General features: G+C 42.7%; 1 protein-coding gene across 1 annotated transcript; it reads left to right on the top strand.

The window, feature by feature from the left end:
• Nucleotides 1-584: 584 nt before the first annotated feature.
• LOC149932745 (uncharacterized) lies at nt 585-16360 on the top strand. Its single transcript, XM_090156400.1, has 4 exons — nt 585-1015; nt 15008-15213; nt 15621-15756; nt 15888-16360. The coding sequence occupies exons 1-4, from the start codon at nt 970-972 to the stop codon at nt 15974-15976; spliced, it is 477 nt and encodes a 158-aa protein (XP_090012526.1). The 5' UTR covers nt 585-969; the 3' UTR covers nt 15977-16360.
• The last annotated feature ends 632 nt before the right edge of the window (nt 16361-16992 follow it).

Here is a 16992-nt window from a genome sequence, read left to right as displayed (position 1 = left end):
TGCCTATTTGAAGTAGTGGAGTTTATCTCGGGTTAATGTCTGGAATTAGACACCCGCGTTTCGGTATGGTTAGAGAACTCGCAATTGGAGGGACGGGTAACGGTTGGTCTTATCCTACGGCGGATCTCAGACACGAGGTTATTCTTCACCGATATTCTATGATTTAATTAAGACTAAATAGACTACCCGCGGGACCCATTTGCTACGTCAACTCTGTCCTTTTGTTATCGGGTACTTTCCGAATCCATTGAATTCCGACGACGGCCAACTTCGATACGTCTTTTCTTTCCGATTCTCTCACGAAATGTCGCAACCGCCTCTTTCTCCGCGAAAGAGACGAATAGCTTTTGTTATAAAATATAAAGAGGATGAGAGAGAAAAGAAGGGGGAAATTGTTCAATCTCCCCGAGATATACTCTCCAAGAATCTTGTCGAGAAGCCCACCTACTTTCGCTTTCTCTCTCTCGCATCTTACCCCTCCGTTCCGCGCGGGTGTGTGTCTTGCCTTCCCCCTTTCGGATGGCTTGCCCGCTATAATAAGCGTGGCCAGAAAACGGAGTTGCTCCAGAAGGAGTTTGGCACGCGGAGAAGTTGGGAGAAGGCGAGAAGCGCTCATTACTGCGCCAGCCCCCAAAAGAGCGGCTGTACTCTTCTATTCTCTCAGCTCTCCGGACGCGGTTTCCGGGCCATCGGAGTCGCTCGCGTGGTTTCGACGTCTTAAGCCGCTGGAAATAATTGATACGAGAATACATTTATGACGAGCACGCCCGTCGATTTTCCCCGCCAGTTTTGCCCCTTTTTTAAACGACGCTCCGGATATTCGCGCGCTTTATTCCCGTTCTGCCTTTTAGCGCGTCGTCGTTGTCGGTAGATCTCGTCGAAGGTTGAGCTCGAAAGGCCGAGATAAAGTTGAGAAAAGTCTCCCGTATTTCTCCAACAGAAGAGATAGAATACAATGTGCTGGTTGGTATGTGGCTCTGGCTAGGGATATTCTTCTTCTTCGACTTTTTACAAGGTTAGTTTTGACTTGATTAATACGCTATTTTCGTGGCAATTGGATGGATTTATTTACCTTAAGAATCGAGATCGCGAAAGACCCAGTTTCCCTTTCCATTACGTACGCTCTGATCAGCCTTAAGTTGTCAGCTAATATATAGAGAGACGACTTGACAAGCTTAATAAAGTCTGTCGATCCAATTGAACGCTGGCCCTTTCTCGCTTTGTCATTGACAGGCTGGTTCCCTAAGGACCCCCCTCCCGCCGGTAGGGAAAAGGGTGGGATATGTTAGCTTATCCAATAAATTTTCGGCCGCTCCTCCTCCAAAGTTGCCCGCAGCATCTGATAAAGGGTCGATTTACGTAAAACAAACTAGAATTTTTTCTCGTCTTGTCGCGATAAGCGTACAACCAACGTGGTACCTGACGATATTTTTAAGCGAAGGTTCTCTTTTCAATGGGTGGGGTCGTCTAATCAGAAACTGATAACTTGATAACAGAATGTAGAGTTTCGCAGAGGCGTTGTCTCGATACGCTTCCATTTATCCCGGCCACTCTTGGCAAACAATAAATTGGATACGGAGGTACCCTTTCCAACCCTATCTTATTCTTACCCACTTATTTTATTGCCTCCAAATAGGTGTTTCCCTTCTGAAACAAATTTGACCTCGAAATCGCCTAATTTTAACTTTAAATAGATTGAGGGTTGAGCCCGGACCTTTGGCCAATATTTAATTTTGTCTAAAAATTAATCAATCGTTACCAATTTTTCTAATAATGCTCACGGGGTCTTTTTTATACGTATATTTTTTCAAAAAAAAATACTTAATCGATATACTTTTATTTAAAAATACTTTTTCTCCGCGAATTGAAAAATAAAATTGTAATTTTTAACAACAAAGCATTTTGACAACGGACAGGGGATTAAGCGCAATTTCAAATCTTTCAAAAGTATCAATATTTACGTTTGTTATTTTCCTACATTGGCCCCCTAGCATTTACCATTATCATTGAGCGCAACGCAGCACCTGAATTTCGCGTAATAAATCTAATCGTGTTAAGTTAATGTATCGATTCGTTATCCCCGGAGCGCCGCTCGCCCCTTCCCCTTTCAAATTGGAAACGTTTTCGGTCGAATTAACTTTCATTTAAGCCCGGATCGTTGCGCTTTTGCGCGTCGCGCTAGGCTTCGAGCAATGCGGGGCTTTTACGATAGTTCAACCCGGGGCCTCTAGACCCGCGTGGGATCTATACCGTCTCTCTCTCTCTCTCTCTCTAGTTACCCGATTTGCCCCTTATCGCGGCCCGATCACTAGCGTGCCGATTTTGGTCGATATTTTAAATCGACAATTTTAAAATAACGAGTTTATCAACGCGTCGAAAAGGTTAAATTTCGCGGGTGGTCCTCCACAATGTAATCTATAAGTAGGAGTCGTACGGTTGCGAACTCGATTACGCGAGCTTGTAAACATTTTTGTATAACTTAAAACGCCCTAGTATAAATAAAACGCTTCTGGCAAACGCGAATGTGCAGCGGCAATTATTACGAGCTAGATTCCTAGACATCTCCGGAATATTCTAACCGCACTCGTCGAGCAGACCTAGGTATATTTATTATGATTTTAAATTCCCCTCCTTCGCTCGAGAGATGAAAGGATATCTCGTAACTTTTCGGCGGAGATATTAGAGCGGAACAAAGTCTATAGGGCCGGACTACTTAATTTACAGCGTCGATTGGCTTTAGGGAAACATCAAAGTAGGAGTCGTTTCACCTATATCGTCTCAATCTCAGTCAAAGTGTAGAGCTCATCTTCTATTTTTAGACTTTCCTTAAAGTTATGATCGAGAAATAGGCTCGTATATTTGGGTCCCGTTTAAGTTTACCAACATCAAGATTTAAGGTGAGAAGGGGAATTGGTAGTAAAGAATCCGGGTATAAAAGAAGGGATTCGGCGTTTGGGTTTCCCAAGTGGGTACCCTCCCCCAACATGGGTGATTTGTAACGTCCGTTGCGCGAGAGAGCGGAAAACTCTTCTTTTTTCGTTTTATTTTATTTGCGACAGTCAGTTCTGCATGGTATGCTTCGCATTTTTATTTAGCAGACTGAGAAGGGGTTTTTCGTGGTGCAACCCCGAGCTCGGCGGAGGTCGCCATCTCATTAGCAAAATGAATTGGCTGCCTCTTTCCTCTCCGACGCTCTTTCCTTTCTTTGAAAGGCTAACGACCGTCTAAATTTCCCATTCCCATTTGACTTCACCGGTAATTACTTAGCCTCTAATTAGAGGGGGGTGCTGTCCCGCGGGTCCCCTAAGAAAAGTGGCGTACGTGGCTAGAAGTCCCATCACCTTGTTTTAGAAGGCCGCCTTACTATAATAATGAGTGAAAAAAGGGCATCGCTTCTTCTTTTCACTACCTTTTGGCCCCCTTTTAATTGGTTTCCCATATTAGCAATTATACCTTAATTGTTTTACCCCCGAAACGGAAGTAAAAGTCCTCCTTTTTTTAAGTTTAAGCTTCCGCGTACTTCGATTCCAATTTGTCTATTTCGCATTTATAACGTTCAAGCCATTTAAGGGAAGCCGATTTCTTTAATTGTTCAACTTTTGCGAGATTTTATATAACCACGCCCTATGTTAAAGCGAGTTTACCTCTATTTATTTTTTAATGATCAGTTTCCGCAAAATCACGTTTTTAAGCACCTCTACTTTATTCGCTAATAGTTTCCGAGTATAGATTAAGACTTCTCAACTAATCTACTCCAAAAATAATTAAGTTATAATAAAATATACTTAGGCGGATGGTCTCGATCCGCAACTTCAAGAACCGGAGCCCGTATAAAACGGTCGCGGTAAGCGAGACCCGATACGTTAGGGATTGACTGTTTACGCGTAAACGGTGAAATATTTGCGAAAGGGCTATCAAGCGTGTTTAATTAAACCGAGCCACCATTTAGGTCTAAGTTGATACCCGATAATTATCCCCGTAAAACAGCGGTATATTTGTTTGTAAGTACGAGGGGGGTACCACTAAATCACTGAATTTTGAGGGGTTGGGCGTATTTTCTTGGCTAATCGTTTTTCCGCACAAATGAGGTGTTTGAAACAGACCCTCATAAATTTCGGGCCACATTGGGTGTGAGTAACGGCTAAAAGCTGCCGCTACCGGACCATTACGGGCCAAATAGGGGTCTCCTTCCGCGGGCCAACGAGCCTCTCCTCGAAATACCGCGAAATCACCAGTTATAAATCTTCATATAGCGTTTAATGGCGATAAATAAGAATATTTATCGCTCACTGGCGATAAACTAAGCGCACCCATTGCCGCCGACGCAAGCCGCTCGTTTCTCTATACGAAACCGATAAATTCTTTCACGAAGGCGCCGCGAGCAACGACTCGAATATCTTTAGCACCCGTATTTACCCGCGTTTTCCGGTGGTGCTCTTCTCCGTCGCACACCGCCGTTGGGCGTGCGGAACACTTCTACAGGCGCTCGGTCTATTTTTTTCGCCTACTTTTACTTTTTGATTTTAAAAGCTTTTTAATATGAAATTTCATATTATCGTGACCTTTAAGTATATTTTTAAGGACGCTATTTATAGTGGAATATTTGAATAGCTTATAGGCAGCGCGGCTCGACGGGGAAGCTGGCGTAAAAACCTTTATAAATATGAAAAAAATCGCTCTAATATTTCCGCTTTTATATTCGTCATTTGGCTTTTTTACACCAAAATCAATATTGAGTCTTCCAGACGTTGTAAAGGAAATTTAGGTAGACCCATTTTTTTAAGGGTTTAAAATGAAAACATAGATGGTCTCGGAAGATTTTTAGGTATAGCGTATATAAAGTTAGGCCGGGTAGGGAAGAAAGAGCCCCCGAGCTGTTTTAAAACGACGAAATCAGCGAAGATGAACTAAATTGATAATTTTGGTTGGGGCGAAATGATAGGAAAGTGGGGGAAAGTTTTCGTCGTGGGTGGCAAAGGGGGGGGGGTTCTTCTCCGCGACCCCCCTCCCGTTCCTCCCCATTTTTTCTTATTCTTTTTCCGTAGGGAAACGTGAGAGAGAAGTCTTTCTTTTGCACTCGGCGGCGAGTGCTTCGTTCCGAGGCTATTTAGGACAATCCCAGCATCTGGAAAGTCCCATCGAGTATTTTCTTAAAGACCTATTTGCCTTATTCCATTAGAATCTTTCGCGAAAAGCGGAAGCGCTATACCTGCCAGTCTCCCGGCTACCCCGCGTATACTGGAAACAACGGAGATGTAAATTTCCGCGTGCTCCCTTGAACCGAGCCTTGACTAATAGTTTTGTCGGGGGGTGGAGACGGTATAAAAGAGCGCCCACTTTACCTTACAGCCGCCTTCGACGTAACTGTCAGATTAGGGCCTGTTCGGAATAACTCTCTTTAAAATACTTAAAACAAAGTGCTTTCCCCTCTGTCTTTGAATTCTCGTAAGGTCTCACGCAAAAATCTAGCCTCCCTCAAATATTCCCCTTCCTTCACCCTTAACCCCCCCCCCATCTTTAAGAAGGAGTCTTCGTGGCTTTAGTCTTTATATAACGGTACCATGGATCCCTAATTGGACCCGTAGAAGAAGGCGGACTTGTAACGGTGAAAGGGAACGAAAACATTTCGGCAGAGGGAGAGAGCCCAAACTGGAAGTAGTTAAGAGCGGCAAGTTCTAAACCTTTAAAATCTTCAACATTTTAGAACGGTAAATTATTTGAAGCCACGTTTGATGAGATAGGGAGGCCCTAAGCCCTAGTTCGGGCCTTGCCGAAAATTCATTCCCTTAATGGAAAAGCGGCGAAATTAATGTTCGACTAGGTACCTAGACACTCTTCTCATCTACTTCTCTTTTCGTATATATTTTGCCCAATTTTAGCGAAATAATAATGAAAAACAAGCGTCGAAGAGAGAGTCTCGGGTTGGCTGCCGCGAACAAGGAGATAAAAAAAAGATAATAATTCCCTCTCGGGATTTCGGGTTAAATATTGGCCAAGAATATTTCTAAGCTTGTTCGATCTCGTAATTAAAGACGCGAATCACGTAGCCCTTGTTTATGAGCTGCTTTACTAATATGAATATTCATTTTTTCCGCTTTTCTTAACGCTTTTAAATATATATGGGTTTTTCATGATAAATGAGATAGATTTTTCCGCTCTTAAATCTTTTCACGTTCAGGTTGTGGCTTGACAAACTCGAGCCTTTTAAAATACGTAAATAATAATGAAGTATTGTTTTAGCCCGGGTATATTCTCGTACAGACAATACTTCACGTCCATATTTTATTTCGAGTTCTATACGGTAATCCGTAGTTACGTTTCCGAGGAATTTTATGTTTACGGACCAGGGTAAACGAATATATTTAAAACCCTAGATAGATTGTAAGTAACGTACGTTAAGTAAAGTAACGTTATAGACCTACGCGAATAAGTTACATTTTAAATAAACTAAAGTAGTTAATAAGATATTGTGTTGTAGGGAACTAAATGTCCCAATTCCACTACCGCAAAGTAACTACTACATTTTAGCCGACGACCATCTGTAATCGCAATTTCAGAAATTGTTTAAAATATATCGCAGTGCCATCTGTCGTATCGTATCTGAACCATGTAGCGATTTCCCCGGTTACCCTAACCCCAACTGACTGGCAACCAGCTTAGTGGAGACTGCTAGACAAAAGTCTAATTAATATCATCAAATTGGTGTTCTAACTGTAGGTCAATTAACGAGAAGGATCTCTAAGTTTTAAAAATGACATGAATATTTAATTAAGATTAAACAAATATATATATACAACGTTAAGTAATGCTCTCCAAACAATATAAGCCTATTAAAAATGTCCGCTAAGTTACTGTTTAATTGGGCCTATAACTATACATTTATCCCTATGGTTACGTAACCTTAAACTGATCAGTGCACTGCCGCTTTAAACTACAATTTATAGTAAAACATTATTAGAGGACAGCGTTTAGTCTTACAAGTCTTAATCGTACGTAACGATAGTTTCTAATTAGTAATTACGGTATACGAAATACCGATAGCCCACTGCACCTGACTAACGCCACTTAGTGGATCGAATCCTTGGCTGGTGCAAGCGGGTAATTAAAAGGTTCGTGGTACTTAACTCATCGATGCGCTGACATCACTCGTTGACTCGTTTCTTACGACGGCGGCGGCGACGGCTGGTCGGTTCTTACGGCATGATGCTGATGACTCGGTGGTCTTACGGCTGGGAACGCGCTGCAGTCGCGAACTCACATCGTTATGCCCGTACTTGGTTTATCATGTTAAATAATTTAAACCACGTCGAAAATATACCGCACTTAACTTTTAAGATATATGTCTTAGTTTTACCGCACTCGGAGCAACTCTCTTTTTTGAGTCTTGGCCATGGTTCCTCGAAACCTCGGACGGCCTGACCGGATATTGGCCCGCGCACACAGAATGTACGTCACGGGTTTATACCCGAACGCTTTCAATACAGTAATAGAGAGTTTGGAAAGTTTTTGGAAAAATACAGCAAAATATACAACAATAACTAGCTTTAGAGATCCTTCTAGAAATATATACAAAAGGGGAAGGGGTTTGACGAACCTCACCAAGCTGGCGCCCATAAGTTGATACCCAACGCAAACAAGCTGGCCTAGTCCCATATGATTTTGAAAAAGGCTAATTTTAATTGAGTGCACTCGATGTTTCGTCACAACCAACTACGACAAATAGAGTAGTAGCTTTCCATAGCTTTGGCCATGGTTGCCATTTTTGTGTGTAAATTTTTAATTTACATAAAAAAGCACGGATGACATCTTGTGACGTCACAGTGCCATTACTATGACAACAAATTATTATCACTCCGTTGTTTTGGCCATGGTTGCCATTTTTGCGTGCAAATTTTTATTTTAAATAAAAAAGCACGGATGACTTCCTGTGACGTCGCAGTGCCGGTTTCCATTTTTGTGTGCAAATTTTTAATTTATATAAAAAAAGCATGTGACGTCACAGTGCCATTACTATGACAACAGAGTATTAACAATCCGTAGCTTTGGCCATGGTTGCCATTATTGTGTGAATTTTTTTTATTTATATAAAAAAGCACGGATGACGTCACAGTGCCATTACTATTTAAGATAGCATCGGTCTGTTTAAGTAACTGCATTCGAATTTCCCGTTTATCTTACGTATTCTTTGTTCGACTAATAGCACAATGGGTCGCTTTAAAAACCGTGTTAAACCCCCTTATTTTGTACGGCTGCTTGTATAAAGGCGTCATACATTTTTGTCAGATTAACCCATTAAGTTATAAAGAGGCAAAGAAAAGAAGAGAGAGAGAGAGAGAGAGAGAGAGAGAGAGAGAGAGAGAGAGAGAGAGAGAGAGAGAGTGTGTAACCTGACACGGGCGCCGCGGGAAAGGAGAGACGAAGGAGAGGGGGGCATACTCTGGTACCGTTTTGTACGCGTCCAGGTTCCCAATAATTTAGTCCGAAGGCGGCCATATCGCGTGTCTCCGAGATTGCGTCGGCAGATACAAAATTACACGCACCTATAAGAATAACTCCGCGGGAAGTTACCTCTAATTTGTAGCACTACGCGGAAGGCGAGGCAAAGGGCAAAGAAAAAACGGACGCATAAAAAGGAAGGCGAACATTTTAACACTGGGTGATGGATAGAAGCGTGAATAAAACATGAGAGCGGGCCCGGTCGAAGTGGGGCCGAAAACGCGATCTATAAACGAATTAAGAACGAAGAGAAGAAGAATATGAAAGAGAGTGAGAAGAGATAGAGGAAAAAATGTCTTCGGTGGCCACATATTCGGCCAAATGAAAACCTCTTTTTAAAGGGGGTAAAAGAATGTTCGCTTTTGCTCATAATCCTATTATAGTCCTCATATCGATCTGTACTCTACGAAGGAATGCTCGGAAAATATCGCTTTCGCCCTGAACTTTTTGGTCCCGTCTGTATAATCATAAAAAGGAAACTCTTACGTATTCGGACCGGGGCCAAAAAATTATTTTAAACTCATCTAAAGTTAATCGTTTCGTTACTTGACGCCTTTATCGAAGGTATGATGGAGGGTGGAGTTTGTTTTCTTTGTAGTTTGGGCTATTTTAAGCTCGCGTGATCGAACTTGGAAGATGAATTTTAATGTACTTAAGCCGCCAGGATAGGTGTTTCTACAAAATACGGGAGGTCACTAGTAAATATTTTTTCTACGTCACTAGCTACAGTTATTGAAGATAGAGAGCACGAGGTGTCGTCGATAACGATTTTGAAATTAGAAGTCCACGTGCAAAACGCGCGGGCCAATAAAGTGCTATAAAGCTCAAGCTCGTGACGCGGCGAAAAACATTTTATTCTTTTCATTTTGTTTATTTTATTTTAAGGTTTACAAAGGATCTTGAAAATACCTAGCCTTAAATGAAAAAAATCTTATTTTAAAGTAATTAAACTTATATCTTTCAACCTTTTCAGATATTCAACGCGCTCTAAATCGTATTACGATCCGAGATGGCGAAAACTTCGACTATTGACTTATTGCGTCACTTACATTGATTGCACCAATCCGCGCTACCGTCAAAAGTAAAACTATTTTTCAGAAAAAGATCGGTAGGGGATGTTGAATAGAGACGGGGTCGAATTCCCCCTTTTGTCCTTTTATATAGTTTGAATATTCATGAAGAAAGTTTCATAAAAATAGCGCGCGCCTCTGAAGAATTTATTCTTGTTAAACAAAATTTTGGCGTCGGCGACCAAAAATATTGGCGAATACCTTATACAGCGGGTACGACGCGGGCACGGTTTATATATTTACACAGGTTAGACTACTTGTACCTTGATACGGGGGTATATAAATCCATTAATCCATGTACCTTGATACGTGGCCCTCAAGGGGTCGGGGTGTGCAATAACTGGTGGCTTTACCGGGGAGTCGGGGTCCGGCTCTTGTAACCCGTAAGGGCGGTGGTGCACTGGGAGATGTTAGCTCCGTCCAAAGGGTCCTATCTCCGACCTCCGACTTCGGTCAGGTGTGGGCTGGATACTGGACTTCGGCCGAGGCTAATGGAGAGGGGCCGGGCAAACTTGCCGCCTCGGCGGATTGAGTTGCCTGCTGTGGGGCTGCGGGCCTCCGTATGAGGGCACGGCGGACCCATCTCCCAGCCTTTTGGGTCACATCGGGATCTCCGGTGCCAGCTGTGCCGGGTTATGCGGGCTGCTGTGTGCCTGCCGTTCCCCTTTAGGCGCTCTCTCCAAAGGGCTTGGCTCCCTGCCTCTATAGGTGGGGTGTCGCCCGGAGTTGCTAGAGCATCCGTTCTCTATCCCACTGCTGTGTGCGAAGTGGCGGGCTGGTCGTCCCATTGTTGCACCTTCTGCTGGGTTGAGCGGCTTGCGTCGAGGGTGCGACCATCAGTAGTAGGGTTCTACTACCCATGCTGGTTTTGTCACCTGTCCGGGCTTGTGGACGCTGGCGTAGGGCATTCTGATGATAGGCCTCCGGTGGTGTGGTTTCTTGATTTTACCGGTACACCGGGCTATAAATTCTGACAACATGTACCTTCATACGTGCTAGCGTTTTGAGCCTCTTAAGTTCTTCTGACAGGCAACCCTGTTTTCTACTGTGCTACTGGTACGCCCTCTAATGCATATAAGCAGTACTAATTAATTTATTATAAATTAAATTTTTATAAATTTTAATTATAAATACACTAATGAGCTACCGTATTTATAATTTGATAATATGTATTTTAAAATTTATTAATTATCTACGAGACATTTAAATTTAAAATATAGGTGGCGCTCCATTTTTAAATATAAATATTATTTTAACAATAGTTGATTATAATTCAGAAACTTTACACAAGCCGGCGCTGTAGGCGTGAAGTATAATTTTTCAAATTCTCTAAACGCGGGAGTAGCTCATAAGCGTCTATCTCTGAGCCGAAGTAGTCTAACCTGTGTAAATATATAAACCGTGACGTGGTTTTACGCGCAGAAAAGATTACCATCGTCCCTTTAAATTCGTTCTCCGTTAGCGGACGAGGGACGAAGAAACGGCCCAGTTTATCAGGTCGGTCGAGGTCGCCCACGTCTATTTATTGTGACGCGGTTTAATTATGTCAGAAATTTAAATTTTGAATTTATAAAGAGGCGGATTCGAGGGGTATAGAGTAGCGCGCCTTTCCTATAATACGATTTATATCTGGGACGGCACAAACCACCTTGAACGGATAAACTATTTCCGTCAGTATCGGTATGTAAAGTAAATCCTTTGCATAATCGTAATCCCTGTCGTTTGAATGGGTCTGGCGGCGTCGCGAGACACGCTGACAACCGGTTCAAAGCGATTTGCCGGCAGCTCCCTCTTAATAGTTTCGAACGCAATGTGTTTAACAAAGAGAAATGGACTACCCGTGTACTGGACGCCAGCGAACGGAGCGCGCGTACGAGAGAGACCCCGCTAAGTTAATTACGTCTTGTTTGAATATTGTTTGAATTTCGCGACTAATTGCTAATTTTATTGACGTTAAATATTTGCGAATTGGATTAGCCGTAGCTCTATTAACGTCGTGTATACGACTAAAGCGACTCTTTACGCACTCCGGCCTTTGATCTAGAAGCTCGGCCGCCTACGTTACTGAGTAGGGAGCGACGCCAAACGTACCGGTAATATAGTTCGCTTATCGTAATCATTCGTTCTGGCCGCGCGGTAGATAATGATCGGCCGGAAAGCTCGTCACTTTGGATTCCGCCCCGGGTATATATACGCGTATATTGCACTCATTCCTCAAATATTTGTTTAATTACCGCGACCCCCTATCGGCGAATGAGCGCTGTAATACTTTCAAACTGTATAGTAACCTTTGTAATTTTGACATTCGACTTATACAAACATTTTTCCCTGGCCTATATCTATACCGTTAGAATATTTTAATTGCTTTAAATTTATACAAAATTAATGGCTTTTATCGTTTACCTTTAAATATTCTTTCCTAACTTACCAGTTTATTACTTTATTACGTTGTTGCTAAATAAAATGTACAGGTCTACCTATATGGCTTTTTTACCTTAATTTTCCAGGCATATTACGGAGATATTATTAGTAATAACATTAGCAATATAATTAACGTAAGAAGGACACCTGTAGACTTGCCGAAACATTTTTTCTGTATTTTTGTGGGTTTCGTTTTTACTATGGGTCAGACAAATTTAAATTCAGTCGACGCGAAAATGTACGTTGATATTAATAATTTGCACCAAAAAAATCCCGTTTAGTGAGTGGCTTAAATAATAAATGAATGTATTTTAATATTTTACGTTCCTCTTCAATAATGTAATATTATTTTGCCAAAGTGCGCGTTGGTTTTTATTTTAAAAGCATTTCAATTTCACTAAGACTCGTTCACAAACGGTAAACAAGCGAGCGGAGGTGATCACATCAACCGAAGTATACAGCGCAAAGTGGTTACGGGTATTGCGCTTTTCCGATGGTTTTACGTTACTTACGATAACAGACGCCATGAACATCGCGATTGCCAAAATTATAACGAATAGATATAACTTAATCTTGTTAAATTCGGCGTTCGTTCCCATGAGCTTTTCGCGTTAGGTTTACGTAACCCGCCAAGTCATTAACAGCAACTTCGACCCAATGATAAATGTTCTCATTGTTTGAGCCTAATCAAAACGATGTATCGTAAGTATAGCGCCTAAAACGACGCGCGCTACCCCCGCGAGATTATCGTCCGGGACTATTGCCAGGACTAGAGTCCCAGAGGGAATCCGGTTCGGCCGAAACGCGATAGCCCTTCCAAGAAATAAACTTCCATACAGACGACCATCGAGATACGTACGCGAAAAGTGGAGGTTTCGGTTTTCGTGATTAGTCGCGAAACGCAAACCTCATTAATAAAGAAAATAGGTTTTGTAAGAAAAGGAGACGGTGGCGGGGTAGCGCCGATAAACTTTTATCACTCGGCCATTTTAGGGGAATTTCCCTAACGTGGGTCGAATTGAAGAAAAGAGACAGCCACAAACGCGCCAGCAGCTAGTTTGAGCCGAGTTTCCCGGGAGGAAAATTCGATAAAAAGCGGCGAAAGTCTGTTCCCAAAAAGGGAGCCGGCTGAAGAAGGTGGCGCGGCCACTATAAACGTATAGGGGCGCTCCAGTTTTAGTACCGTAATAATTGATTGCGGAGGGAAAAGGCGCGCCGAAGAGCGGTCGGGATCGGGGCCTGGGCTGGGGCGCGGGCACTCGGACTAATAGCCCCATAGTAGAGAGATAAAAGGGTTGAAGAAATACAGCTTCGGCAATGTTATTGCGAACCAATCTTGTTTTATCGCGATATGGGTGACAATATTTATGGGATATTTCCTTTATTCGGAGCTCGCCGTTTCCTTCGAAGAGAATCGAACGGGAACCGAAGGAGCAAAAAGTCAACCAACATTCTTACAAAGCGTTATTACCGATCGTAAGTCGAGCCTTTCTTCCCGCGTTCGTCCGGGGAGTCCCTCACATACGTAAAAGCGGGCGCTCCCCCGGATCGTATAATTCTCTTTAGGGGAATGGTACTTCTACGCGGCCGAGCGCCTACGTAGCTTCGTTAAATTGCACCGAAGGGTAAGAGGTTTCGTTAACAACGCTCCACACGTTTGACATCCGCGAGCCAACGCCGCCGACGCCCGTCACTATTCCCCGACGTATCCGCTCCCGCCTTCGTACGTGTACCGGACGTAAATACGGAAGAGTTGGCCGAAGAGACGGTACGAAGTTGCGGAGATTAGATCTATCGCCGCGTATCGCTCGGAGGCTGGCACGGTGGTCGTGGGCGGACGTGATGTCTTTCGGACTCTATCGCTTTCGCCGCGATCGCGATAAACGTTTTCCCGAGGTAAACTGTATACTCGGAAATCGTATTAAAGTAATTAAAGTTCAAAAAGCGTTTAATAAAGTTGAAACTTTCAAAAGGCGGAATTAGATTAGATAGTTTACGTGCCCCCGAAGATACAAATTTACGCTGGCTTAGCCTTTTGGCCGTTCTTAGGACGACCGTCTGACTGGCTAACTGACTGACTGGCGGTCGGGCTCGTATAAAAATTGTCAAAGGATCCGAGGGCGATTGAAATTTCAAACACCGCAGTCGCCCATCTCGCGTTATTTTTTTACAAGTGAACGAGTAAAGCTTGGCTGCGTTCAGAAACGCTCACCGGTGAGTTCGCTGAGTCACCGCTGACACCGGTGTTTTACTGAACGGCATTTTAATTTCGGGTATTGACGTCACGATAGTCATCGGTGAGACACCGAAGTCACCGAAAGAGATAGTCGGTTTTTCCGATGACTGACGTCATTACTGACGTAAAACTACTATTAATGCTACGCTATTTTAAAAAACACCGATGACTGAATAAAATGACGAAAAAGCTCATCGGTGGAAAATATAAATCCATCGGGTTTTTTTCCGTTGACTGTTTCTGAACGTACCCCGAGTTTTCCACTGGCGCGCGCAACGACGCGTTTCTCAGCTTTGAAACGTTCAAACGTTTTTACGCGCGTAAAGAAAATAACATTATGACGCGCGCTAGTGGAAAACAAGCTTATTACATTGGTTGGAGGGCGATACGCGATCGACTTGGCCACCCTAACCGTACGTTTAGAGACCACCTCGCGTCTCTAGTTTCGCGGTACAATAAACGCGTGACCTTGATAAGAAAATCGGATGTGAGGGATCAAGTCAAAACGTATATAACTACCAAACACGATTTATAGTCCAACTCTCGACAGGCGGAGGTATCGGGTTAAAAGTGAGGGAAAAAACTCGTGGACTCCACGGACATCCCACCACATTCCCCCTCGCTTCCTTTTTCGCGCTGATATCGCCTTACGCCTGTTTCTGATTAAGAAATAGCTCGTCTCTCACTACCAAGACTTTTTCTTTTCGGCGTAAACGCGATCGGACCGCGGCGCTCTTATTGAGAGCGTATTTCTTTCCTATAAGATTTCGCTTTTCTTTCGCAGGGGCTCATTTTCTGCGCTTAGTGGAGCTAAAAGTGCCAGACGTAGTAGGGTCCGGAGATAACGTCGGCCTCTCGTGTATCTACAGATTAGACGGAGCCCAGCTATATTCAATTAAGTGGTACAAGGACGACATGGAATTTTTTCGTTATGTTCCGACGGATAGACCACCGGCGCAGTTCTTCCCTCTCGACGGCCTCAAGATTGATGTACGTTTTTGGCCTTTTTCTACCTTCTCTCCACTCAACCTGACACCTCCCACCCTTTAAAGCGAGGCAAGCCCGTCAACCTTCCGCTAAGCCCTCGCTTTATCTTCTAAGCTCATAGACTATTAAGACCTTTTAAGGCGGGTTTTTTTTCTACAGAATGATAGAAAAGAGCTATTCAAATAGGAAAAACTAAGTTTAAAGAGGAAACTCTAGACGGGGCTCGAGTGGATCCTTTACAGAAAAGTAAGCGGCGCGGTCCTCGAAACCCCTTCCTATCGAGAGCGAGGTGCTGGTGGTGGTGCTTCGAGAACAAATCCTCGAGTATCCGGCTTGCCTCGGATGCGCCTTTCCAAGTTGTCTTCTTTAAAGTCAATATTCTAAACTGAGCCCCCCGACTATTTTTGCAGCTTGACAGATCCTTGAACGGTTCGGTGTACATGAAAGACTTGGGACTGACATCGTCCGGCATATACAGGTGCGAAGTTTCATCCGATTATCCGACCTTTCAAACCGTAAAGGCAGCCAAGGAGATGAGCGTTCAGGGTACGTTTAGTCCACCTGCCGCCTATAATTTTGTTATATTCTTATCCGCTGAACGTTCGTGGTACGCTTGCACGTTGTTGTCTCGTCCGAAACGTATTCCCCTAGAAAAAGTGTGAATGTTGTCTTTCCAGAATTCCTCAACGCATCTTCGAGCTGGAACGAGCGGCGCTGTCCTCTCGCGTCGATTTTGACTCTTCTCGCGTTTCTCTGGTGCATATGATGCGTCACTTTCGTCACCGGACGAGACGCGTTTTTGGACCTATCCGTCGTGTTATGGGTATAATAACATCGTTTGTTGTCAAAATGGGACACGGAGAATCTCGAGAACGTTCTTCGTGTAAATGGTGTCCCCTTCTTTCGAGAGACGCGACCATTTCTTATCAGCGATGTGAAAGATTTGTTAACCTATCACGTTAAGAAAAAATGAACGCCGTTTCAACGCGATCCAAGTCATATCTTTACCAATTCTAAGGACCGATATCCGGAAAGACAATCTCGATGATATCACGTTACGGATATTATTCGTTGGATTATAATTTTGCTATTTTTTTTAAAAGGATATTTAAAATAAATATGGAGATAAGTTATCGAAATATAAAATATATTAACGCTTTGATTTTTGTTGTAAAACGAGAAAACCAAATATGAGATCTTATAGTAGTTAATATATAACCATATAGACGCGCGTTCGTTTATCGCCGTAATTAATTGAGGTTTTCGAGCTCAATTAATGATGGCGGTTAACGGTAGTAATATGATAATAATGGTGTATTATACGTTGCAGAGTTCTATAACCGCGAATTCTTAAAAGTGTTATGTGTGCCTTCCGGTTTCCGGTACTGAGAAAACATAAATAAAAGTTTTGTTGGAAATGTGTATTTTGTCTTACGTTAAATGTTTCGTCACTGCATTTTCTATTGCTTTAGCTATAAAACATTAACCATACTCGTATAAATTGAATTTTTTTACCACGGTTAAAACTATAATTATTTAGAAATAATTTACGTCGACGGGTACTTCATTTACAGTTTATTTTAAGAAGATTTAAAAATATTTAACATTAACGCAGAAAAGAAGACCATAAAAAATGTATCAAATTGGGGGAAAATCATAATGGAATTACAGAGCACTTTTGGAAAACAAACAAAAGGTCGTAATATAGATTTCTACAACGTCGATTGGGTATTAGTCTAGCTGATTATTATTTATTTATTATTAATAACCAGAGATACGCCA

Source organism: Leiobunum rupestre, chromosome 8 (genome assembly GCF_980474605.1).
Source record: "Leiobunum rupestre chromosome 8, qqLeiRupe1.1.hap1, whole genome shotgun sequence".
Taxonomy (NCBI): domain Eukaryota; kingdom Metazoa; phylum Arthropoda; class Arachnida; order Opiliones; family Sclerosomatidae; genus Leiobunum; species Leiobunum rupestre.
This window is presented reverse-complemented; position numbering and strand designations above follow the sequence as displayed.

Coding starts and splice junctions, on each gene's coding strand:
- LOC149932745 (XM_090156400.1), top strand. CDS start 970: ATGTGGCTCTGGCTAGGGATATTCTTCTTCTTCGACTTTTTACAAG. Junction 15,214..15,620: donor TCGACGGCCTCAAGATTGAT/GTACGTTTTTGG, acceptor CTATTTTTGCAG/CTTGACAGATCCTTGAACGG. Junction 15,757..15,887: donor CAAGGAGATGAGCGTTCAGG/GTACGTTTAGTC, acceptor TTGTCTTTCCAG/AATTCCTCAACGCATCTTCG.